At 50.8% G+C, this 25,185-nt stretch overlaps 2 protein-coding genes across 5 annotated transcripts in view; both read left to right on the top strand.

Annotated features, from left to right (window-relative positions):
- The window catches only part of WHRN (whirlin), a 104,435-nt gene extending 93,634 nt beyond the window's left edge, over positions 1-10,801 (top strand). Inside the window, exons 9-13 of one of the 2 annotated variants that reach the window (XM_059715556.1) lie at positions 2,043-2,114; positions 2,932-3,511; positions 7,794-7,972; positions 8,668-8,790; positions 9,651-10,801. In XM_059715556.1, the coding sequence (XP_059571539.1) occupies positions 2,043-2,114; positions 2,932-3,511; positions 7,794-7,972; positions 8,668-8,790; positions 9,651-9,833 (1,137 nt within the window). In that variant the 3' untranslated portion in view covers positions 9,834-10,801. The remainder of the gene's footprint in view (positions 1-2,042; positions 2,115-2,931; positions 3,512-7,793; positions 7,973-8,667; positions 8,791-9,650) is intronic. The other variant, XM_059715557.1, reaches the window with a different exon arrangement.
- Positions 10,802-16,575: 5,774 nt separating this feature from the next.
- The window catches only part of AKNA (AT-hook transcription factor), a 58,330-nt gene continuing 49,720 nt past the window's right edge, over positions 16,576-25,185 (top strand). The window contains exons 1-2 of one of the 3 annotated variants that reach the window (XM_059715553.1): positions 16,576-16,647; positions 19,206-19,283. The gene's annotated coding sequence lies outside the window, so the exon portion shown is untranslated. Of the gene's footprint in view, positions 16,648-16,817; positions 18,461-19,205; positions 19,284-25,185 lie in introns of those variants that run through there. The other 2 variants (XM_059715554.1, XM_019475842.2) reach the window with 2 other exon arrangements.

The following is a 25,185-nucleotide window of genomic DNA, read 5'->3' as shown; positions in this document are numbered from 1 at the left end:
AGTCACTGCTTTTATTTTCCTTTCTAGTTATTAGCTCACAAGAATGCTGCAAAAGAAACAATCTAGGTCCCTAAGCAAGACTGCTCTGTAACAGAGGGCAAAACAAGAGAGAAAAGAAAATAGAGAAATAAGATTGAGGAAGAAAAAAGCACACAAGGAAGAGAACCAGAGTCTCCCATTCCACATGGGCTTCAGGATTCCTCTGAAGGTGCTGGAGATGGGGATGTCATCTGGGTCTCTCTCTCTCTGGTTTAGTATAATCAGGATCAGAAGGCCTAGGAGAGTGAAAATGCATGACTTGGTCCCCAAACATGACTGGGGTGGTAGACAGCAAAGCCCACTCCTTTAAGCCCCCTGGAGTCTGTGACAAATTGCCTCACCAAAGTAGCAAACACTGCAAAAGCCTAGTTTCTGATTTCCAGTCTCACGTTCTTTCTATTCACAAAACACCATCTTAACAGAGCCTCTGGGTGATATTAAAAGTCCTGTTATGTTCACACCAATGTGGTCGTTCTGTCTTTAACTTTTGCTGACTTTTCTAAACAATGTCGATGTAACAGAGGTCAGCTGGACATTTGTTACTTGAGACAGCACAGGCTCCTGCACAGAAAGGAGCACTGGTTTTGCAAGTCACACTTGCCAGGAATGGGGGCTTTGCACATTGCAGGCTATTAGTGCCAGGATTCAACTCCAAGCCTGTGAGTACAAGAAGAGAGTACGGTTGCCAGAACCTCACTCCCAGCCTGCGACTTGAATAAAACTCCTAAGCAGTAGGACCCAAGTTCACACTCACAAGCAACAAGGTCAGTGAGAATCCAGGCACAAGAGAGTGCTAATGCCCTGATTCATACTTAACCATGGAGGGCTGCTCTACTCAAGTTGACAATGGTGGTAAACTAATTGGCCTTGCTTTGGGAAAGAAGGTTACGTCCCTTGCTGGGACAGACTCCATACCCCAGGGGATTCACCCACGTTCTGGATTCCAAGTGTTGTCAAGGCCCCTGTCTCCCTTCCACTGCCCCCTAGCAGCTGTGTCCTCATACAGAGTCACTCCTGCCATGCCTGGAGATGACATTTTCACAAATTCCCAGCTTTAATGAGCCAGGCATTCACCACTTGGTGCCTGTCTCCGCTGGCTGATAATATCCATCTCCCCACCTCCTCCTGATTGACAGCCTCCCTCCCCCCTACAGAGTGAGAGTGACAAACTAATTTAATTTTTTGCTAATTTCTCAGGCTCTGCTGATGGTGTTGACATGTTCCAGGCTGTATTTTGACATTTTCTAATGACATTTTGACTATAATTATATTGGGGGGGAAAAAAAGGAAAAAGAAACATCTGGCATTCTTTCGCATCTGAGACTATGTGAGTTGATTTGGTGTCAGGGAGGTTTTCAGGGGGATCTGTATTTAACTCTTTCAGTATTCACAAAGAATAGAAGTCCTCCCTGCCTAAGAAGGTGAAAATGTGATTGAATCACTCCCTAGGGTGGCCTGGCTGAGCACAGGAAGGGGATCAAAGGCACCAGGGACTTGGGACTGCAGTAGGTGTGCCTCTGAAATGGTGTTTCTCCAGAGAATGGCGTGGGGATAATGGAAAGGAAAGGGAGGATATAGTTGAAGGGCTTTCCAGATACAGAATAATTTCTTCACAGGGAAGGTGAGTTTCTCAATGGAAAGTGAGGGCTGGTAATGGAGGAAGGGCCACATACAGACACATGCATGCCCCACACCACTTGCATTTGTTCGCACCCACTCCTTTGCTTTGCATTCTGCGTTTCCCTCAGCCACAATTCCTATTTGCTTTTCCTTGTCTGTTGTGTTTGTGTCTCCTGTAATGCAAGAGAAGCTTTTCATTTAGACAAACCTTCTGCATTGATATTCAAACCTCCATTTGCTGAGAACGTTGCTGCCTGACCAAGGGTTTTTAAATGCCCCCTAGCCCTGGTGACAGGCTCCCTGCCATACTAGTGCCTCTGCTTTGCCTTGAGTCACTGCACAGTGCAGTAACCAGACTGTCTTCCTTTCCACTGTGCTTCTAGAATACGTCAGACCTGGAAGGAAGTGGAGACGGGGTCCAGAGCAGCATCAATGCCCTGCCAGACATTTCCCTGGTAAGATACCCTGCCTTTCCCCACGCCTCTGCAAGTGCTGCCCCCACTGGACATAACTGCTGAAAGCTGACTGAAGGCATCACATTTGGTCTCCATATGTTTCTAATTATTTCCCATGCCACGATTTGTGGCACTTACCGGAACAGGGCTGGGACTAGCGGATAACGTAGTACAACTTCAAGAAAGGACTCAGCCTGTGTGTATAAGTGTTTTATTCAAGTGTATAATTGCACCAACTACTACCAGTAACTAAAGTGAAAATAACCCAGATCCATCCTCTAATGGTCTTCTTGCTCTAGGGCAGTGGTTCTCAACCTTTTTTGTACCAAGACCCATTTGTAAACATCAGTGTTCAGTCGTGACCCAGTGCTCCTCACTCCTGACCTGCTGCCCCCTGCCCCCAGGGCCCAGCCCCCCAGTGTGTGGGGAGGGGTGGGTGTTTGGGGCAAGGGAGCCCGAAGCAGCCCCTCACAGGCTGGAACTCTGCCAGCCTGCAAGGGAAAAGCCACGGCTTCCCACATTTTTCTCCTTTAAAAAAGAATCCATGTTTAAAGTTTCTTGATTCATTTTTAAAATTTGTTTGTGACCCTTTCATATATTCTTGCAACCCACTTTTGAGTCACGACCCACGAGTTGAGAAGCACTGCTCTAGAGCATGGTCTAGTTGCTTTTTAATTCAGGAAGTAACTTCTAGCCCAGTTGCCCACAGTCTGGGTGAAGCACTGGGTACTGTGAGCTGCAAAGTACCACAGGCCAATCTGTAGGGTCCCTATGCTGTGATGGGCTTTAAAGGCTGTGCTGTTCTGGTTTCTGGCAGGATGATGTTTCGTCTTTCCCTGAGGAACCACCCAACTTCAAGCCCCCGCCCCCACCAGTTCCTCAAGCACTGGATTCTTTTACAGCCCAGCAAAGAAACGCAGCGAAAGAGAAACTCAAGCGGCCTTCCTCTGATTCTTCTCAGTCAGGCCTCTTCTTTATGGCCCCCCGAAACCCAACTCCTCCTCCCACCCACTCCGAAAAGGACACAGCCAGCTTGGCTTCCACTGTGGCCACTTCATCAACTGAGGATTCGTCCCTGAGCGCCATCTACGCCACCATTTCTTCTGCCACTGTCAGCTCCAGGAAGCAAATGGACGCCCGTTTGTCCTTGGTCAACCAGCACCCAATAGGCCCTTTCCCTAGAGTTCAGTCTCCAGCCAGGTTGAAGAGCCCGTCTCCCAAAAGCCGCCCTGCCAATAGCACTTCCCCTCCTCCTCCACCATCGCACCCAGCCCCTCCTCCTCCAGACAAGGGCAGCCCACAGTCTGCCGCCAACCAGCACTTCATCATGGTGGAGGTGCATCGACCCAACAGCGAGCCAGATGTGAATGAAGTGAGAACCCTGCCCCAAGCCAGAGGTGGGTGCCTTCTCCTTGTGAAGTGAGTGCTATGGGGCACAGTCAGGTCATTGACGGTGACAGGGCTTTGGCACTCTGTTAATTTGGGCAATGGCAATGAAGCTTGGCAGTTCCAGTCTTGTGTCCAGCCCCACGCTAGACTGTTTCCCATGAACCTCCCACCAGTTGGGCAAGTGACCTGCAGGCATCTCAGAGTGGGAGCTGGTACCAATATCTTTACTTTGAAAGCCTGAGGGCCTGATGGGAAGGCCTAGAGCTATTTCTCTACCTTATTCAGGCAGCTGGATCAGGGGTGTTGAATTCTGGGCTGTAAGAAATGGAGATCCTTTGTTTTCCCCTCAAACATGAGAGAGTTAGAAGGGAAGAAAAGGTTGCAACTAGTTATGGAGGGAGGGTTTTGAAGGACAAATCTTATCTCTGCAGACACATCCCTGCTCATGGACTTAGTTAATTAAATTAAGCCTCAGAAAAGGGATGAGTTTGGGCAGCATCCAGTATGCACAGGGGTAGACACAGGAGTGCCAGCTCTTGGAGCTGCTCTAATTAAAGTGCTGCAGTGTCTCTTGTATCAGTGTCCCCCTGCTTCAAAACAGTGGCGGGGGTGCGTGAACTAAAGCCCATTTGATTAATCGAGTCTTGCCCGATGCGCTGTCGGAGCAGCATCACAGCACGTCTGCAGGCAACCCTGAAGGCTTGTGATTACGTGCTGGCTTCAGGGTGATTTAAAGTGAATGCCCGGCCTTTTCCAGGGTTATGGAGACAAGATTGAAAGTATGAAACCGAAAGGGTCAGAAACCCAGAAGCAAGTTGAACCAGCCAAAGGGTTTGTTTCACTCTCCTGATTCTGAAGCCCGTCTCCTGATGTCTGGGAGTCCCTGGCTGCTGTTGCTTTGAAGGCTGAGCATGCAGAGCGCTCTCACAGCAGGGTGTGCGTCCAACCCTCACTTCAATAACCTATCTGCCTGCATTCAGCTGAGTCTTTAAAGCCTCTTCTAGACAATTTTTTTTGACCTTTAGTTAAAGACCAAGCTCTGTTAGGCAGTTGATTACAACCGGTCCCTTGTGGGGGTTTTTCCTGAGTTAGTTAATAAAATCTGTTTCTGATGGAATTTTAAAGGAAGCAGGAAATAACCCTGGGCCTGTTTCAGCTGATGGCAGCTGAGGGAGAAGCTTGTTTGGTACAAGGTACATTTGGAGGCCAGATTTAACGGGGTAAGGATGAGGGGGGCAGGATGAGGGAGAGGAAGAGAAAAGGAAGGAAACAAAGAGGTAAATAAAAGAGGTGATGCCGTTATACATATCTTGGCATACATAGGCTCATGTGGATCAACGCTGGGCTGCATTCAACTGATTCCTCCTCAGATCTCCCCTTATCTGCCCTGAGGGGCTGCAGTGTCCCCAGGATGCAGTCTGTGCCTGGACACGAGTCCAGTCCTGACGATCTCTGTCACTTGTGACATTGGAAACCCCGGTTCTTTTGGGCTGATTTGCACTGTAATTGTCCACTTCATCCCAGAGCTGTGTAAAGTGGTTTTAATGTGAATGGGAATCAGCCTAAATCTTGTCCTAGAGTTCACCCAGCAGCGGTTTACTGAGATGAAGTGAAGGGAAATGCCCAATTGGTTTCCTGTGTCCACCTGCAACCGTCTCCAGGCAGAGCCCCTGTGACTACCCCAAGTGTCCTTTGGGCGCCAGGCTCTGCAAAGCAGCCCAATGCAGGGAGTTGCTGCCCTCATGCGGCACAATTGTCACATTGCAGCTGCCAAATTTGCCACTGGCTGAGTGATACACGATTTGCTTTTCCTGTTCTGTTTGGTTCTGTGTAGCATCCCATACCTGAGCAGCTGCAGACATTTCTAAAAGGCTTTATGGCCACATTCAGATGCAGATAAATCCCTTTCCAATCCCAAGTGAAACCTCCTGGCCCATTACATTTGTTCTGATTATTATTAGATCAGATTATTAGGTCAGGGCCCCATTATGTGGGCATTGTACAGGTCCACAGTAGTAAGAGGTCACAGTGTGGTAGGCAAGACAGACAAGGGGTGGAAAGGAAAAGGAAGAAGAGGTTGAGTGACATACCCAAAGTCACAGAGTAGATCAGTGGCACTGTCTTACTCAGAGTCCAGCTCTCCAAGTGCTTTAGCCTCCAGCCAGTGCTGCCTCTAGCTTGCCTGGCATCCAGGACAGCTTGGTTGAGAAGGACCTGGTTTGTCATTTCTGAGCCCCCCATTCAAGCCCAATGGCAGCTCTAACCGGAGTTACACGTGGCTGCATATGTGGCAAAAGGTCCCCCCAGTAGCTCTCTGCTTGATGGGGCTTTTGGGATGATGCAGATATGGCCCTGTTCCCTGCACAAACCAGTATCCATGCACTCTCTCCCAGTTCCTTGAGCTCCCTGAACTTCACAAATGAGGTTTATGAACTTCTAGCATATCCTGGAAAGATCTCTCTCGAGAAAGAAGAGATTTCCCCACAGAAACCCTCCCCAGATTCCATAGTGGGTCCCTTGCCTGATGAGACTTTGGGATATGGTAGATCCTATAAAGATGCCCACTCAAGGTGGACAAGAGCCATGAAGCTGACAGTCACTTACCTCAGTATCTTGGTATGTAATTGCATGAAGAAGCACCCAAGGCACCTCACTGGGATGTCTGGAGTCCTCTGCCTTCAATTAATGCTATTGAAAATGCTCACAGCTCTGTTTCTCTGAGGCGGAGTTACCCCCTGTGTAAAGATATGAATGGACTAGCATAGATGGACTCCTGGATGGAGACTCTCCAGAATAGGTGACAGCAGTGCTAGGATTGTTCAGATGTGATCAGTGCTTTGACTGCTCAGACAGACAGGATTGCAGGTTCCCAGAGAAGTCAGACTATAAGCAGAGGTGGCATGTCCTTAACAGTCTGCAGGGATGGGCTAAGGGCTTCACTCACCCCTGCTGCATATGTCATAACTATTTTGATGGTGTATGCAACACCTAGCCCTCTGCAAGGACTGAATGTCCCCCAGCCCATCCAGACAGGGCTTTCTCCCTGAGCAGTGCAATGCTGCACGCCGCGTACCAGCTATTCCAAACCAAGGTATTTGTACTGCAGTCATGTGTACTGGAGGGACATGGTTCCCCAGTGCAATGCTAAGGGGACATTAATGGTAGCCCAGAGACTGTAAGGCCTCTGTTGAGCCCTGACACTGCAGGGAAGATGAAGTGAGTGTGGGCATTTGAAACCACTGATTTATACCTAGTGAGGATTTATACCCAAAGGGTTAGTCATTTGTTTGTTGTTTGTCAATAATAGCCATGCAAATATATGCAAATTATGGTTCTGAATCAGTTTGCTTGACATGCTGGGCAAGCTGGGTAACTGCTCGGTGCACTGCCAGATGGAGGGTGAGCAATGTAAGCACAGCTCAGCAAACCAGAGGCCACTGTTTCTCACCCATGGTTCCAGCCCTGACAATATGAAACTCCCTCCACTTTGCTTTGCTTCCCAGAAAGTGCCAAAGGAGAGTCTAAATCTATCCCGCCTCCCTCAGAGCTTCACTGAGGTACAGACTGAAAAGAAGCCAGGAGGCAGCCCTGTCTGTGCTCCAGGAGATAGCAGAGCAAACCCTCTGGTTATGCCTGAATGGGCTTTCAAAACTGGGTCAGTGCTATAGATGGGCCTCAAAAGAAAACCTGGATCTATCCCCTGCCCCCACCCAGCGTCAGATCCAGATCCAGTTCTGGCCCTAAATAGGGCCAAATTTTCACAGGTGCTCAGCACCCAACGTGCATGGTGCTCATAACCTGGGCCTCATCATGGACATCTGGCTCTTCTGAAAACTTGGCCTGTCAACCCAGCTTCTCAGAAGTATTTTGGTGCCTGGCTTCCTCTGGCTCCAAAGAAAGCTACAACCCCAAAAGCCCTCGAAGATCTGGGCCCTGGTTCAGTTAGTCCCTATGCTCAACCCAAACTGGGCCACCCATGTCTGCACTTGCTCCTGAGCATATTCACAGCCTAGGACACCTCTCTAAGGCAGACCTAGAAGCTTGATGGGGGTTGGGGTTTGTTAGGGTTCATCCCAACTGCAGAGTCTTCCCACGAGTCCTCTCAGATGCCCACAAACAAGGATTCACTTCCCTCCCTAGCTGTGCAGGCTAGGGAAGAGTCATGCAGCATCAGTGCTGCTTTGCAGACCCCTGGAGACCTCTGCTTTCCATACAAGAGGCTCTCTGGATATGAGCCCACCACTTACCCTCTCCCTCCAGCTAACAGCCCCTGTCCTGCTGTCCCCCCAGCCTCCACACTCTCCCAGCTGTCAGACAGTGGACAGACACTCAGCGAGGACAGCGGCGTGGATATTGGTGAGGTCGAGACCAGTGGCAAGGACAGGGGAAGGCAGCAAGTCTCTGTGAAAAGCCGAAGCCCCAAGGAGGCACCAAGAAGCGATGGGACAGCAGAAGGGACCTCTAAACCGGTAAGAGTGGGGAGGCCCAGATACCCAGCAGGGCTCTCCCAGGCAGGGGGATTTGCCCCAACCTAGTGCTGAGGAGAGGGGCAGGCTGCATGGAATGGAGCCATGTGCCACAGCTACAGGGGCTGGCACCCTCCCAGCTCTTGGGTTGCAGATGAAGGGGCTGGTGCAATGCTAGGCTCAGCCAAAAGAGGGCATGAGTGGTCCTTCCTGCCTAAAGCAACCTGGGACATGGCGGGGTTGGTGGTCATGGGATGTTCTCCACCCAGCAGAGATGCACAGAGCTCTGCGGGCCTGCAGAACATCCTCCTCCTCTGCCCATTGGGGAGGGAACATCAGACTGACAAAGCAGGGCTGAGGATACCTAATCTCTGCAGCTGGGAGTCTCCACAGGGCTGGAGGGCTTTGTTGGCCAGGCAGAGAGCAAGCGCACTGCTTCCTGGCCAAGACAACACGCACTCTAGCTGGGCTGGGCCAGGCAGGCCAGAGAAGGCAGATGGAAGCATGGCTGAGCTCCTTCTGCCATTACAAGCTGCCATGTACAGGCACAGCTCTCAGCCAGGAAAGGGTTAACCTGCATGGGTTAGGGTCCCCTGCACTGATGAGGGTCCTGGCTGGGTGGGAGCTGGGCTTTGTGCTGGGCAAGGAGAAAAGGGGTCCAGCCCTGATCAGTCACATTGGCATCTCCCCTGCTCCAGCCTGGCCTCCGAGAGCCCACATCATGTCTGATTCGAGTGGCAAAGAGCGCGCCCACCTTGGGGATCGCCATCGAGGGTGGAGCCAACACCCGGCAGCCTCTGCCTCGGATAGTCACCATACAGGTAGGGCAAGCCAAGAGCAGGGATAACTTGGTGAGGACACCACCCCCATCCAAGCTCTGAGAGGTTTCATAGGATGCAGAGCTGGGCTCTTCTAATAGGGATGCAACCAGAACCCACCCTTTCTGTATCTCTGAGCAGCTGGCTGGCTTACAGCCCTCCCAGCCAGGCCCATCATCATGGGGATTCATGTCACACATGCCTGGGTGGGGGGAGTGATGGGGGCTGTAACTAGCAGGGACATTGCCACCCTGCCCCCCAAATGAAACGATAGGTTTGCAAACAGGGGTGTGAGTAATAGTAATCGCCATAGACAACTGGCATTTGGAGGATGACTTTGCACCAGAGCTGGGGAATGCCAGAACTTTGGCCTGTCTCTGTCTGGTGTTTGAATCAGGAGGGGAGTGGGACTGAGACCATGTGAACAACCATTCGCTGCAATTTAAAAAGTAATCACAGCTGAGAATTCAGGTGGACATGGGCTGAGCCCAGATGAGCCGCTGAATGCAGATGGCAGCAATGTCCCATGTGCATGAACCCCTGCTGGCATAAGGCCATTTGACCAGCTCTGTTGTCCTCACTTGCACGTATTACAGTAATGCCTGAAGAGCCCAGCTGAGATTAGAGGTCTGTTGTGCCAAGAGCTAGACATAGTGAGAGAGAGCCTGGGCCTCAAAAACCTTGGTCTAAGAAGCCAAGCCAGACAGAGCAGGGGAACCCTCTGTCCTAAAATGTTCTAGGCAAAGGTGACTGCATTTCAGTTCTGGGCTTAGGGGCCTCATGAAGCATGGGGGGGGGTGGGAAGTGGGAGGGAAACACGCGCTCCAATATATGAGATCTTCCTTTTCTCTGACTCGCTGCAGCGAGGAGGCTCTGCCCATAACTGTGGGAAGCTGAAGGTGGGTCACGTGATCCTGGAGGTAAATGGCACGACACTGCATGGCAAGGAGCATCGAGAAGCTGCCCGCATCATTGCTGAGGCCTTTAAGACGAAGGAAAAGGACCACATTGACTTCCTGGTCACAGAGTTCAACATGGCACTTTAAGGGGGTCCGGCGCCCCCTCCCCCCCAAGCTGACCAGGCAGGCGCATGAGGGAGCCAAGCGGAGAATTGGGGTCTTGGGGGCACAGACAGGCGTGTTAGTACGTGTGCCCACATGCAACAGCACAGCACCAGACTCCCCCCCCAGAGCCGCACCGCACCCCCAACCCCCCCATCCCCACCGCCAGCACACGCATCCCCTGGGCCAAGAGCAGGGGTGCTCAGCCCAGAATGCACTGGGCCTGACACTGATGGAGATGGCCTTTAGTCCAACATGGCAGTGAGAGGAGGAGCGGGCGGGAAGGCAGAGAGGCCAGCTCCAGGCCTCCAGGCCTCTGGTCCCCCCGGGCATTGAGCCTCGTTGGGTCAGTTTCCCAGTTTAAGCCATATTCCAGATGTCCTCTCCCTGCCCGTCCTCCCCGGGGACAGGCAGTGGGGGGTATCCACACCCTAAGAGCTCACCCACCTTCGGCTGTCCCAGCAGCTCTGTGAGTGCATCCATCCCCTCTTTTATTCCCCATAGAGCTGCCTTCCCTTTGCACACAGCAAATCCCCACCTGGTAGACTGGATATAGGTTGAAGGGGGAAGGGCCTTTTTTTTGCCACGCTCCCTTCCCAGCCCCTCAGCTGGGTGACCTGCAGAAGTCTTAGTGCCACACATGCTGTGCAGGGAGTTCCCTGGCATCACAGCGGGGGAATGTCTTTGTGGATCACTTGGGTTGTTCACTCATGGGTCTGTCCTCTGTGGCTGGGTGGCAGGGACATGGTAGGAGCCCCGTCAAGGTGCTGAGCCCTATGCCCCACCGTGTACAGACAGTAACAGATGCCTTGTAAATTGCTGGCGACATCATTGTATTTATATATATATAAAGAGCTTGTGCTTTTAATTTTTCAATAAATCAAACAGGTTAGAAAATACCCACAAGCTCTCTGCTATCTCTCCTGATCGTGGATGCAGGGGTGAGGGGAATGACACTATGAGCTGGCATCATTGCTCTGGACGTTCAACCAATCTAAGTGTTTTCTTAGATTATCACAAATCAGGTAACAGGTGACTTCATCGAAGCCTGTAAGGACCTATGGAGGGAGCAGAAATCAGGTAACAGATGGTGATTCACTTGGACAGAGACAGAACGAGAGCAGCTGGCGAGGAGCAAACACTGGATGCATTCAGACACAAAATGTGGCTCTAACGCTTAAGCATGAGAGCGACTAACTACTGGAGGAGCAGCCCAGCATTATGGAGGATTCATCATTGCTGGCCACGTTAATGCTTTCCTTAACTGCCCTGCTCTAGGTTGAAGGGGAAGCTGTTCAGGGAGTGCCCGTGGCCTGTGCTACACAGGAGTTTAGGCTTGAGGAGCACTCTGCTCCCTTCTGGCTTTAGAACCAGGAAATGGGAGACTCCTCCCTAGCTTGCTTCTGTGGCCATATGGTTGAAGGCATGCAAAACTCAGGGGCATCCAAACCCCAAGCCGTGAGGCTTGGGCCTGCATGTAGGATGTCCTCCAAATGATTTGGAAGAATCTGAAGCCCCAGGTTGGGGTGGAGGATGTTTGCTAGTAGTAGGGCCACATATGGTTCTTGAATGACTCACAGATTTGGAATTGATTTTGCTGATTTGGCTTGGAACACAAAAAAATTTCCTTAAAAATTAAAAATAACCCCCCCAGACTCTAATAGCAATTCAGGACTTGGAATCTGTGCCACATCATCCCATCCTCACCACAGCTTCACCTGTCAAGTAACTTGGAGGAGGCAGCCCATGGGAAGAACATGTGGAAAACCTGACCTGATGTTTGCATACACCCACCCCCAGCTCCTCTGTGTGTGTGTGTGTGTGTGTGTGTGTGTGTGTGCGTGTGCGTGCACACATACATGCAAAACATGCAATGTATATCACATTCAGTGCATGTGTCTGGGCAGGGGCATATGCACAGGTCACATGAAGCCACATACGTATAGCATGTGTATGCAGGTGGAGCACATATGCTGCATGCAGTGTGTGTGTGCAGGGTGTGTACACTCCCCGAGCATTGATCACAGGGTCATGCACACTGTACATGGCACTCTGCACATAACACTCTGTGTTGTAGCCCTGTGCAGGTACCAACGTCCTTTGCTGTGTCTGAGTGATGATGTGTACACAGAAGTGTAGCAGGCTTATGAATGACCTGTTTCTGTTCAGCTCCTGAGACCCTGTAAGGCCCACTTGGAAATGGGTTAGTTCCTCCCCACAAGAGAACAATGGTGCTCTCTTTTCCCAGGCCAGCAGCCCAGGCTGAAACCTAATTTCTGCCCCTAGGGACAAGACAGGGGTTAGTAATTTGAAGCTGGGGATTGCCCATCATGAAGTGTTGGGTCAGTGGTAGTCACAGCTAGCCTGTGGGGACAAGATGATGATAGGGCAGCCTTGTATGAACCTGGGTTGGCTCAGGGACTGTGCATCTGCACTGAGGCTCTCAGACGACAGCGGGTGGCTGCTGTCTGTATCAGGCTGTTACCAGGCCTGGGTATAGACAAACACTCACACGCCACTCGGCTACCACTGCCCTGCCCCCAGGGCACCACCCATCCAGGGGTAGACTGAAATTCCAGCGGGATCTGGGCCACTCAGGCTCCTTGGGAAGAAATATCAAGCCTTCAGGGAACCAAGACATTCCCATCCGGGGCCTGCCAAAAGTTGGCCTCTTCCTTGGTTTCCTTGCCTCCATGCACTGCCCTTAGGCCCCTCCTCAGCCATATCCTCCCCTTCAGGCAGGGCAGGTGTGCTGTGGGGAGAGAGGAGATCATCAAACTCTTGGGCCTTGCAGACTGTTTGAGGGGGAGCAAAGGAAGGGAATGTACCTGGCTTTGCTGGGAGTCCCACATTGGCTTGAATAGGTCTTGAGACATCATTGGCCATGTTAGTCTGAAACCTATGTGTGCCGTGGTCATTGCCCAGCACTATCCCCATTCCTTTTCTAGCTTTGTATTCAATTCTCTCTCCTTTCTATACATGAGTCTGTGCACATCCTTTCACAGCCTCGGATGAGGTAAGCTTCCAGCTTACAAAGCCTGGGCTATATACATATAGATATACAGAGCCCAACACAGATAGTATATATAATTAGTCTATAATGTGCAAATCTACTTTGCCTTCTGCTTAAGTAGTCCCTCCTGAGTCTGAATCTCACAGATCTTGAGAAGAGGAGGGGGAAGTTGGGCCTTCTTGTGCACCCCAGAAATGGTCCATTCTCTGAGAAAACCCAGAAAGAGAGCACCAGTGCCCCTGTTGAGAGCAGAGAAAAGGCACTTGAGATACCCAGGAGGAAACAGGTTGCTACTTTAGGAAGAGCTATAAATGAAGCTGCTAGGAAGGCACAAAGCTCACAGCACCCTCAGAGATGGCAGCAGCTGCATATCACCTGGCCCAGGAATCAGAGCCAATCTGCACAAGCGTTTTGCATCATCTAGCTGTTTGGGGATCAGTGATGACCTGTTCTCAGACCAGTGCCCATATCTCCAGAACTATCCTCAGACAGGCAGTCATGGTCCCTTGGGTGATGCTCTTAGCAAAGTGGCCAAGGATTAGTTGCACAGGAGATTGCTCTTCTCCTTATTGGGTCAACAGAGATGCTTCCCTTCAGGCTGTGCCCACATGTGGGAAGCTTGCCTTGGTACTGCCCATCCTAGACCCATTGCTCAGACTCCAGGGCAGTTAGTACAAGGGGGAACCAAATTGAGATTTAAAAACATGAGTTCACATCACAGCCAGCTGCACAGATTCAGAGCCAAGTGATGCAGAGCCTGGAGGCCACATCCAGAATTGCTGCCAGCCTGGAGACTGAAGCCCCTCTGAGCAGATACAACCTGGCAGTGGTAGCACAAGCAGTTCCAGCCTTGCCCTGCTGATGGGCCACCACCTTGAGCAGAAGGGGTGAAATGGGAGTCCAGACTCCCCATCCACAACACCTCAGCCCTGGCTCAGGCAGGGACTCCAGAAACCTGTGACAACAGGGCAAAGCACTAGCTTCCAGCAACAGCCTTAGCAGCCACAGGGACAGGCAGCACCTGCTATGGCCCCAAGATTCCTGTACTCTCCAACCTGGAGGTACTCAAGAGCATGCTTTAAAATGCCCCCAGCCCATGTGGGGCTGCCAGAGCATCAGTCCCTAACTCTTTCACTGGGTAGAGCAGTTCGTTGCTCGTGACACATCCAGGCAGCTTCTTTTTCTCTACAGCGGCTTTCAGATTCGGGTTCTTACTGCAGGCAGGTATGAAGGGGGCCTTCCAAAGTAGGATCTGCTGTGCCCTGTCTGCTTCTCCCACCCTGCTGATCTGCAAAGTCCTGTATTCTCTGCCTCCCTGTTGATGTGCCTGGCTGGGAACAGTGATTAGCACGCAATGTTCCCATTCATTGCTTGGCACAATGCACCCTCTACCGGCTGGAACGTGCAATCCCAATTCATGGCTCATTTCCCCTGGCAGGGAGGCATCACCAGGTATGTAGACACTTTTGTTTTGGAAACCAGGGGTATAGTCATTGTGCTCCTAGCTGTGTTTTCCCTCCAGTATCTAGGCTCTGGAGCAGGGTTGCTTTGTATAAGCAATCCAGACCTGCTTGGAGCTGCCCTTGATGTACACTGCAAAGTGTTCTTCCTACACAAGTGATTAATTCACCACTTCCTACATCAAGGGGCCTTAAACTTTCCCATAGCGTGGGCCACTCCTTAACAGAGAAACAGTCTCATGATCACCTCCCCTGATGGTGTGGACAAAGCTGCCTCCTGTTCACGATCCCTCAGCAGCCCCAAGGCGACCACAACCTCTGCCCACATGAAGAAGGGGTACTCCAACAAGACGGATTCCTTTTGGCTTGGTGCTAATGTGGTCAATTGGCACTTCTAAAAGCTGCTAGAAATGAGGTTTGCCATGCCCAGCAAGTATCCCCTGGAGAACTTAAAACAAAAATCTTTATCAAGGTCAAATTAGTTCCCAATTCAATTGGGAAAAGCTCAACAGTCAACTTCCAAAATTCAACTGAGCAGAACACAATTGTCAAGTCTGTGGGGCTCTACTCCCTGGGAAGTATTCTCCCTCCCAGAGCCATCAGTCTGGGGCATTGGATACTCCCCAAATCCAAGCAGACATCCTATGTGCAAGCCTCAGGTCGAGGCATTGGGATTCAGATGCCCCATCTCACTTGATCTTATCACTTGATAGCAGTTCCCTGGTGGTCTAGTGGTTAGGATTCATCGCTCTCACCATCCCCTGGAGAACTGATGGGGAACCACTGTCTGAAACGTAACTCAGATGCACCAAATTCACCCTACAGATAGGACTGAATGGGGGGATAGTCAGTGTAGGCAATAAATGGCAAGTGTGTGTGTTCCTCGCAGGCTCCTACTGCATGGAATCAGAGCTGCTCAGCAGTGTGCCTGGGGCCCTCTCCTCACCGGAGCTAATGGGAATCAGAGCAGAACGCCACTGGGGCTCAGGGTGCAGACAGCTGTCTGTTCAGAGGCTGGATCTTCCAAGGCCTCTTACCTGGATTGCCCTGGGATACAGGATGCCTATGGGGGTCCAAGGTAGGAGTCAGGATCCATACTTGGGTCATTTTCTCCTAGCTCAGGTGGTGGCACACAGAGCTCACAACAATGCATGGCAGCAGCCTCCTGCTAGGGGGAACTGGCTTTTGGAAGACTCCTCCTCAGAGACCTGGCTGGGCAACATCCGACCAGGTGCAGGCAGCAACCACACGCTGCACCCAGCAGGTATCTGGACACCAGCATCCTCCCACCCTATCACTCTGAAACCAAGAAACCCTACCCCAGTGTCTCCAGCCTCCAAAAAGGGAGAGGAGCCAGGGCCCCCAGCAGTGCCATAACTATTAATAAAGTTTGCAAATGGGGCAAAAACCGCAGTGGGAGTGCACCCTTGCTCCACACACAGATCCAGGGGGCATATGCCCCAACCCCCCATGCTTGCCTGGGAGTGCACACAGCAGTGGGAGCCGCCTTTCTCTCTCTCCCTGCCCCAAACGCACTGCTTGCAGCTCCATCCTGCACCCTGCCCCAGCTGGGCAGCACCTGTTGGCACCCCTTCACTTCAACACTGGGACGGTTGCCCTGCTTGCCCCCTGCCTTGCTACAACACTGGCCCCCAGGACTTTGCAACAGACCTGGAGAGAATCTCCCTCCTTGTAGGTTTTTAAGACCCAGCTAGACCAAGCCTTGGCTGGGAGGATCTAGTTGGAGATGGTCCTGCTTGGAGGTCCCTTCCCAGCCTGTGACTCCATGACCTCGCACATGACAAGTGCTCCTGTCCTGCCTCTGACGAAGGGCTTTTGAACCCGAAAGCTTGCTTAATAACTATTCTCCAACTATTTGGGTTGGTCTAATAAAAGATATCAAATTCACCCAAGGAACCTTGTCTGTCTGTCCTTAGACCAACACGGCTACAACCTAAACCTCTAGTTGCAAAGATCTCTTTTTTTCCCCCAACTCTTTGAGGTGCTCTAATAAAAGAGCCCGGATTTACCCAAAGGACCCAGGACTCGTCTGCCCCGGAGCAGAGGCGGAAGAGAGAGGAGGAAGCCCCAGGCCGGGGGTGCAGAGGGAAAGCCCCCGTCGCCGGCGCTGGGAAGCAGCAGCCCAGGGGGCCCCGATGCTGGGGCAGGGGATGACTCTGTGCCCCGCCCCCTCTTACTTCCACCCAATCCCAAACCCAAGAGGATGCTATGATGCTCATTATGCTAATGAGCAGGAGGCCACGCCCCGCGCAGGTTGGGGCTTTTGTTTCCCGGGACCGGGGAGCGCCGCGATCGACCCGTGCAGGTGGGACCGGCGGGCGGGCGGGCGCGCGCACGTGGAGCGGCCGGGCCGGGCCGGTGCAGGGGAGGAGGAGGAGGAGGAGGAGGAGGAGGCTGCAGTCCCAGCCGCGGGCAGCACATGCCTTGGCGGGGCGGGGGCTGCGGGGAGGCAGGGGTGCGGGGCAGGCGGGACGCCTGGGTTTCTCCGAGCCCTTGAGAGTGCTCGGCGCTGCCCGTCCTGTGGTCCCAGCCACAGGCTCCTTCCATGGGCTTGGCAGATGGCAAAGTCCTGGCCCCGGTTTGTTTTGCAAGAAAAAAAGGTTTCGAAACTGGTCGGAGGCAGCCGGAGGAAGCGGTTCTCTGTAAAGCAGGCTGCCCAGGGGTGGAAAGGGATCTGCTATCATGCTGACCCCTTAATTAAAAGGTGGCTCTTCATCAAGGATTCCTGTGCCGGCTGCTGTCCCCAGTCCGTGCACGCCCAGATGCAACTGAGCTGGCAGTTGTCAGCCCTGCTCCGTGCCCATCAACCGGGCCCCTTGCCTGGTCCGTCCCAGCGGTCTCTCTGAAGCCCTGGTGCGGTTCTCTCTTAAGCGCCGGCTTCCCCTCGATGGCAGCGACAGCTTTGTGTAAACCAGGATTATGGTTCTGAGCAGAATTAGTGTCTGGGAGACTTGTCAGGCTGCATTAGAGTGATGCGCAGAGGCCTCCTGCTTTTGGGGTCTTGGCTTTACCCTGAAGATGGGTGCAGGGTACCACAAGTACTCATCCCCCTGCTACTTGTCCTTGCACTGGTGTGACAGGGCTGTCAGCTGGGGCTAGGCATCATTTTGGTTCAGCAAACAACCCCAGGGTCAGTTCAGCTGTGGCCAAGAAAGGGACCTGCTACAGAGTTGCGTTGCGATCTACAGGATTCTCTTGAGTGCATAACTTAGGGCTGCTGAGAAGGGCTGATTTATGGACAAAGAGCTGGGAGATGCGGATCAAGGGCTGAGAATCCGGATGGGTCTCTAGCCTTTGCTCACATCTTACTGTGCTTGATCTTTCAGCTGCAGGAACTTTCACTCATAAGATATTGGCTTGCTAGATGATGGCCATTGCAGGCTGCTCAGTTAAGGCTCACTGAAGTCAGTGGAAGCCTTTCACTGGGCTCTTGCTAAGGCCCCAAATATGGGACCCACATTTACCTAAGTGAGTAGACTTGTTAAAATCCATGGTACCACTCACACAAGCAAGTAGGATCAGGTTCTTGAAGAATTAATGCCACGTGAGCCCTCTGCGCATAACTGATGGCAAGGATAGCAAAGAGTCCAGAACACTTGGTCATTATGGATCCATGGATCCTTTTGCAGAAGATGAAGTTAAAGCCTTTGTAACCTGGATAAAATCCAATCTCGGGAACAAATTACACCCTAGCTCTACTCTTTGTAGTTTCATGTTGGAAACAACTTCTCTCCTCTTGTGTTTAAAAGAGTAAGAGCACCTGTGCACCTAGTTCCTTGCTCATCTAATCTACTTTCCAAATGAGGTGTCTTCATTCTAGCAGTGATTAAACTAATTGCGTGGTCTTTAATGAACTTGGGAACTGTCCAAGTGGAAGGCATGGCTATGTGCCAGCATGACCAATAGACACAAAAGAGTAAGAAGTTGAGCACTGATTGTTAAAACCTGGGTTTGCTGGCATTAGAGCATGTGCTGCTTATCAAAACCTGTAGGAGATGAAAGAGAGCCTTCTGGAGTGTCCAGGTGGGATACTGAGACCATTTATAGTGAACATGAAAGGTTCAGGGGATGCAAGAGGCTTTCCTTTACTCTCTCTTTCTGTGCTTTGAATGTTTAAGGTAGGCAGGGATGTGCCGAATAAATCATGCATTGAGCTTTTTTATGTGTATTAATGGCTATATGATTTGTCATCCATCCCACTATAAGATAATTTTTCTATTGATTAAAAGTACTGTAAAAGACTTATGAATTGAGTATTTGCAGTTAGGATTTGCTTTACATTTGTTTACTCTCTTTTATGTTTGTTGAATCTATGTTGGTTGGGTTTCTTTTCCTTTTAAAGAAATTTTATACACCAGAAATAATTCCCTTCTGAACTAGGAATTTCCCTTGCCAAGTATCAGCCTGAAGTACATTCTTTTGGTCTACTTAAAATCCCCCCAGAAGAGAGGGTTTGACTGGAAATGCTGACGTGCTGTTAATGCTAGTGGCATAGACAAAAACACAAACTGAATCAGAAATGGGGAATGTGGTGAGACTGCTTGTCGGCTGGGCACATGAGAATGCCCTGATGTAAGGGTCTATCCTGCTAATGCTGGTCTGGATCCTGTTAAAGGGACCCTGCCAGTTTTAAAGACCATATACAACACGCCTTCCTCTGTTGTACAGAATGAGAGATTTGGTCGTCAAACCTTAAAGATTTTTTTTTAAACAATCCACTTTTCACAGCTTGTTCTGCTTGTTTCCTTTTTGCTTTTCACTTAGCTTTGTTGGAGATGTAGCTCCAGACTCGATATTTTAGGTTAGGCTTGTGTCTCCCCTAAAGGAAGATGACTGATTTTTTTTTATTTTTTTTTTTTTAAGGACACTGACCACCTCTGTATCTCATTGAAATCAGTGGGAGAAGTTCAGCACCTTTGGAAAACCTTGCCATATTTTCAGGTCTGTCAACCACAAATACACAAAAAATCATGAGCCAGACCTCAAAACTCATGAGATTGGCTTAGGAATGCTGGTGGAAAGTTTGGTGGTCTTTCTCTTTATCTCCTGGTAGCTAGGCCTGTTGGCTGCACTCAAGTCATTATTTTAAGTTTTTTCTCTGCAGCCAGACAAGGTTCTTTGGGTAAATGTGATATCGTTTATTGGACCAATTAAATGGTTGGAAAAATTGTTCTTTACAAGCTTTTGGGCACAAACACCCTCTGCAGCCAGAAACTTAGAAACTTACTTTGCTTTAAGACATTGAAAGCAGAGAGGCTCGTTCACTATTCAGCTGATTCCAGGAGAAGGGACTGTGTGACATACACCAAATATTGTGCTTTTTGCAAGAGCTGTCAACACTACCTTTATTTCAGTGACCTGTATGGAGCTATCTCCTTAACTTGAGGGATCTTGAGCTGAAGATTTTCAGTGACAGGTTAGTCAGTTTCATTGTCCTTGTGGGCCCTTTTCTAGTCAATTTCACAGTCCACTTGTCAGATTCCAGCAGGTTACTGTGGTATTTGACAGAGAGGTGCTGCTAGGGTGGAGGGATGGTGTTTCAATGGAAACATCTCTCACTGCTGGAGTGTAAAAGTGAATTGTGGAATGATTTCTGTTGGTCTAAGGGGTTGGTAAAGACTTGTTCACAAAACATAAACTTAAACCATGAACGCTGCTGAGCAACAGGAGACAGCACACTGCAAAATGGGTGAGCCAGATTCTGATCTATGTAACCCCAGAATTAATCTGGAAGAACTCCCATTGAATTTAAAGGAGTCGTTGCAGATTTACTCTGGAGTCGCTGACATCAGAATTTTGTGCTGTACCACTGCAGGGAATCCTTTGTTGTGACACGGTGGGGTTGAGGGGAGAAGAGTCTTAATTTGAGATGATCCTGCTTGGTTTTGACATGGATAGATCAAATCCAAGGGTGTTATTGCTGCTTGCTTCAACCCCAGGGTGTGCTGCTTTGCTTATTCTCCTATCGTTGCCTGAATGCCAAACAGGGGAAGTTCTTCTAGGATGGGGAATTGTAGTCAGGAGGCACAGGGGTCAAATGTGAAGGTGCAGTGGACCAGCCACATGGGAGGACTGGAGGAAACCTGGAAATCTTTCAGTCCACAAGTTGCACAGTCCTCTTACAGGACCACAGTAAGTGAAAGTGCATTAGGATGTGTGTGGGTGGGGAGGTGTGGCTGATTCCTCTGGATAGAGTTGCAACTGCTCAACTTTGTATGTCATACCTGCTACTTCACTTCAGCAGAAGCGGTGTGTTTGAGGGGTTAGCAAGATCAAAATCCTATCCTTGCTTTGCCCATGGAGTTTTAGCAACATGGTATGCAACTTAGTAAAATCCTGGGCCCAAAGTGCTTATTTTGTGGTATTTCCCTGCTTCTTCCCTCTGCCAGAGTGACGTGTATTCTTCGAGTGGCAATGATCTCTGCCGTGGTCATATCAGTAACAGAAAGAGTCTCTGATTTTCATAGATTCTTAGATTGTGAGGCTGGAAGGGGCCTCAGAAGATCATTGGGTCTAGCCCGCTGCACCAAGCAGGAAAGACAACCGGGGTCAAGTGAGCCCAGCAAGGTGACTGTCCAGTCTCCTCCTGAAGATTTCTGGAGCAAGTGATTGCACCACCTCTGGAGGGAGTTTATTCCACAATCTGGACACTCTAACTGTGAAGAACTTTTTCCTAAAGTTGAGCCTGAAATGGTCTTCCAGGAGTTTGTGGCCATTACTCCTGGTTTTCCCCAAGGGTGCCCTGGTGAACAGGTGTTTACCGAGCCTTTAATGTACTCCCCTAATGTAGCAGTAAGCTGCTACCAACACTTCCCCTGTCCCCCTCGCCTTCTGTTTTTCAAGCTGTAGAGTCCCATGTCCCTCAGACTTTCCTCGTATGGCTTGCCATGCAATTCTGTGATCATACGGGTGCCTCTTCTCTGGACTCTATCAAGCATGTCCACATCCTTGTTAAAGTGCAGCGCCCAGAACTGGACGCCGTACTCCAGCTGCAGTCTCACCAGTGCTGAGTGAGAAAGGGCTGGGGGAAATCAAGTGCCTGAGTGTCCTCAGGATGGCATGGGGAGAAGGGGAAAGACTTCTGGCAAAAATGGGGCCACTGCAATATGAACAGTTAATGTGCAGAGGAAATCTGTGCCTACTACCTGCTCTCTTAGGTCCTGCCATTACTGAGAGGTAGCTTGGCTCCCAGGGGGATGGGGTTGGGGAAGGCTTATTTAATTTGTCCCTTGAGATGCAATTCCTTTCTTTGTGTGTTAGCGCTGAAGTCTGGGCAGCAGAGATAGTGCCCAGTCTACTGGATGCAGCTGGCAGTGGGGGAAGTGCAGGTGGCAGGGAAGGAGAGGGCTGTATGGCTGGAGGCTTGTGAGGCAGCCTGTGACCATGGGAGCTAGGAACACAGGGGAAGGAGGTGCCAGGCTGAGCCTAGCTGGAAAGGGGTAGTGTGGAGCCATAGTCCCTGCTGAGGAAGGGGGGCTTGCATGGGGAAGGCACAGCCAGTGCCTGCACAGGGAGGCGGGCAGCGTGGGGCCATGTCACTGTTCTAGCTCTGTCCCCTTCCCCCCTGCCCCATGGGCAGTTCTCCTTCTGCCTGCCTGCGTGTTGCTGCAGCTTGTGTGGAAATACAGCTGTCTGTTCATTGCTCTTCTCTGCTTGCTGCAGGGCTGCCAGCTGGTGCCCCCTGGGGCAGGTGCTGCATGGCTCAGCCCAGCTCCCTCAGGTCCCTGCTGCACCAGTGCCCTTAGTGATCTGCTCAGTAAAAAGCCCAGGGCAGCTTAAGTGGGTGAGGTGGAGATCAGCTGTCTGCCTTGAGTGGGTCCCTCTGGCTGGGGTGCAGCACACTGGGGGTCATCTGCTTACTCCCTGGGACCTGCTGATGTCACTCGCTCTCTCTAACTTGGAGTCTGTTCCTGCCCCATATAACTTGAGGAACACCCCTGCTGACTCCAAGGCTTCCAGGCTCCAACCCTTAAGTCTCTCATTTGTCTCTCTTGGGAACCCCAGTGCTGCTGTCATGCCTGGCTGTACCTGCCCTGGGGTGTACTCCCTCTTGCTCCAGCATGGATCATTCTGACAGCAGGTGGGTACGCGTGTGCCCTGAGGCTTGAACCGGGCTGCTCCAACACTGACTCACCTGCAGATTCATCCACTGCTCAGGGAGAGACTGTCTCCCCTCTGGGCAGATGTGGGAGATGAGCAGCAGAGGGGCACATCGGAGCCAGGGCAGGGCTTGCACAGACCAGTCTCTCTCTGTGCTTGCTTCTCCTCCAACCCCTCCTGCTCTGTGCTCCCACCTGCCCCAAGATGTATTCCTGCAAGGTGTGGGCACAGGAAGCAAAAGCAGAGCAGCCCCAGGGCCAGCTCATCTGAGCCTCAATGAATACCAGAGTTTCAGAACAGCTCATCTTGTCAGTCAGACAGAGAGGCTTGGGGGAGCCCCCGCCCACCTCCAGATTTCCATAGCCTTGTGTCACTGGGTGCTGGTCTCTCTCTGGGGGCTGATAAATGGAAGACTAGCCAAAAATTAAGCCTTGTGATCTGCTCTGAGTGGCACCTTTGAGACGCAGTTCCATTAAGCCAGCCAGTCATCAGAGGTCCCAGCACCTTTATATATGTGCCTAGTAGTTTGCTCTTTTCTGCCAGAGACCAGGATTCAAATCCTGCTTGGGGTCACAAATACCATCTTAGCTTTGGTCCAGGACAGGTGCTTTGGAGTAACTAGGTTTTAATCTCTAAGGTGCTGTTTCTGGGGCTGTCTGGGCTCATGCCAAAATGTGACAGTGCAGAAATCTTCAGGGTAGGAGGACTGACGTAGCGGAAGTTAGGCCAGTTGTTGGAGGGCTGGTAGTTGAAAGGTGTTGTGTGCTGTCCCTGCTGGACTCCTGATGCCCTCACTCTCTTCCCAAACTGGCTAGGACAGTCAAAGATGAGGAGACATGCTCAGGACTAGAAGGTCCCTCAGGACTGTGGTAAGACTGAGTTTCTGTAGCCAGTGGCACACAAAGGCATGACAAGCCCAGCATCGTGTCTCTAGCTCTTCAGTCTGAGTGATCCAGGTATAGTTGAATGAACTGGAGTTGGCTGTGAGCATGAATCTGGGGCACGGTTCGGACTTACAGCTCTGGATCCTCGATGAGATGCCCTTAACTGCTTTGCCAACAAAGTACCGGCCTCCTAGCCTCAGTTTTGAATGGGGCTTAGCAGCTGTCTGCCCACTGCACTCTGTTGTCTGAACCCCTTTGTAGGGTGAGGGCTGACTCTAGGAGGTGAATGGGGGTACCCAGCCTTCCCAGACCCTTAGGGAGAGCTGCTGATACTGGCCCAGTCTGTCGTGCTCAGCAGTCCTTTCCTGCAGCTGGATAACTTCAGTGGGTGCAGGTAGTGGCTGAGGCTCCTTGGCAGAGCAACATGGTGGGCTAGGCTGGGAGAGCAGAAAGGATGGCAGGTCTTGGTCCTGTGTACTGGCTAAGCTGTGTCGGGACAGGGGGAACGTCAGCCTGGGACAGCAGGGAACAAGCAGAACAGTGCATGGGCCGGGCAGCTAGCAGTGGTCTGGACTGAGAGGTGGCTCCAGGAATGCGCCTGGGTAGAGTTTACAAGGCTTGCATATGCCATGCTGGGGACTGGCCTGAGCGATAGTGATTGTTTTGCTAGTCTGGGGAATATGTACCCAGGTTTACCAGTGCCTGAGCCCAGCAGAGTTTGCTGGATGGAGCTCCTGAAGGTGCTCTTTGCCAAAGGGAAAGCCTGTTTGTTGCATGGAGCTTTTGTCTGCATGTGTGTGGGGGAGCAGAGTACAGCCAGCCAGGGAGGATAATCACATTAGCAGAGCAGGGCTCTCCCCTCAGCATGGGGGCAGGGTGCTTTCCTATCCTTTCACTTCCCCTTACAATCAGATGTGGCTGTGATGCCAGGGCTGGGTCACTCAGGAAAGTCCTGTTTAAGCCTCTGGGGTGCATAATCTGGAGCTGCCAACTCTGTTTCAATCTGTTCCGGGAAGTTTCATCATCATCACATGACGTCACAACATTAATTACAGTGTGCAGACTTTTGTCAGGAAGGCAAATGCAGATTACTGTTACATTTTAAAACCTCACAGGGGTACTGTATAAATCGGATTCAATGTTTAATATTTATTTTAATGAATGTCCTATCATTTTTCTTCTGGGTGACTCGCAGCAGTCTCCTGGAGATTTATGTCTAATTCCTGAAGGCTCCAGGGCAAACCTGGAGGGTTGGCAACCCTAGCATAGTCATCCTCAGATTTGTTGGGGCTGGAAGGAAACAGGACTGGATTATTCTTCCACTCTTCTTCATGCACTGTCTCAAATGCTCATCTTTCTCCCCCGATAGCACAGTCTGCTGCAGCAATGAGCAGCAGTCTCAGAGAAGGTCAGGGCTTTTGGTCTGATCATTTTGCTGGTTGTCTTCTAGCCACGACTGCTGCTTTCATTTTCACTCTGAACCAGACCTGAGAGTCCCCCACTCTGCCTTCAGAGCAATGTGGAGTGGGAATAAGAAGCCATGCTAGAGTTTCTGCTCAAAGTATTTATAGTTACGGTGATCACACATGTTATCTGCTAATCGGTTAAAGGAAAAGAGCAATTTTAACAGTAGTAGTAGTATTGTGAAAGCTTGTCCTTCACAGAAATAACGTCACTAGAAAAGTTTGCAAAAAAAGAATAATGGAAAGAGGCTTTTTAAAAGTCTTCCTCTATGGTTGAAATATTGCCAAACCTAAGTATTCAGACCTTGATATTCCCTTAAAATTCATGAGGGTATTTTTTTTTTTAGTAACAAATTTTCATTCTTTTTATTTGCCTGGTGGATGTTGAGCCTTCAG

Source organism: Alligator mississippiensis, chromosome 12 (genome assembly GCF_030867095.1).
Source record: "Alligator mississippiensis isolate rAllMis1 chromosome 12, rAllMis1, whole genome shotgun sequence".
In the NCBI taxonomy this organism is placed as follows: domain Eukaryota; kingdom Metazoa; phylum Chordata; order Crocodylia; family Alligatoridae; genus Alligator; species Alligator mississippiensis.
This window is presented reverse-complemented; position numbering and strand designations above follow the sequence as displayed.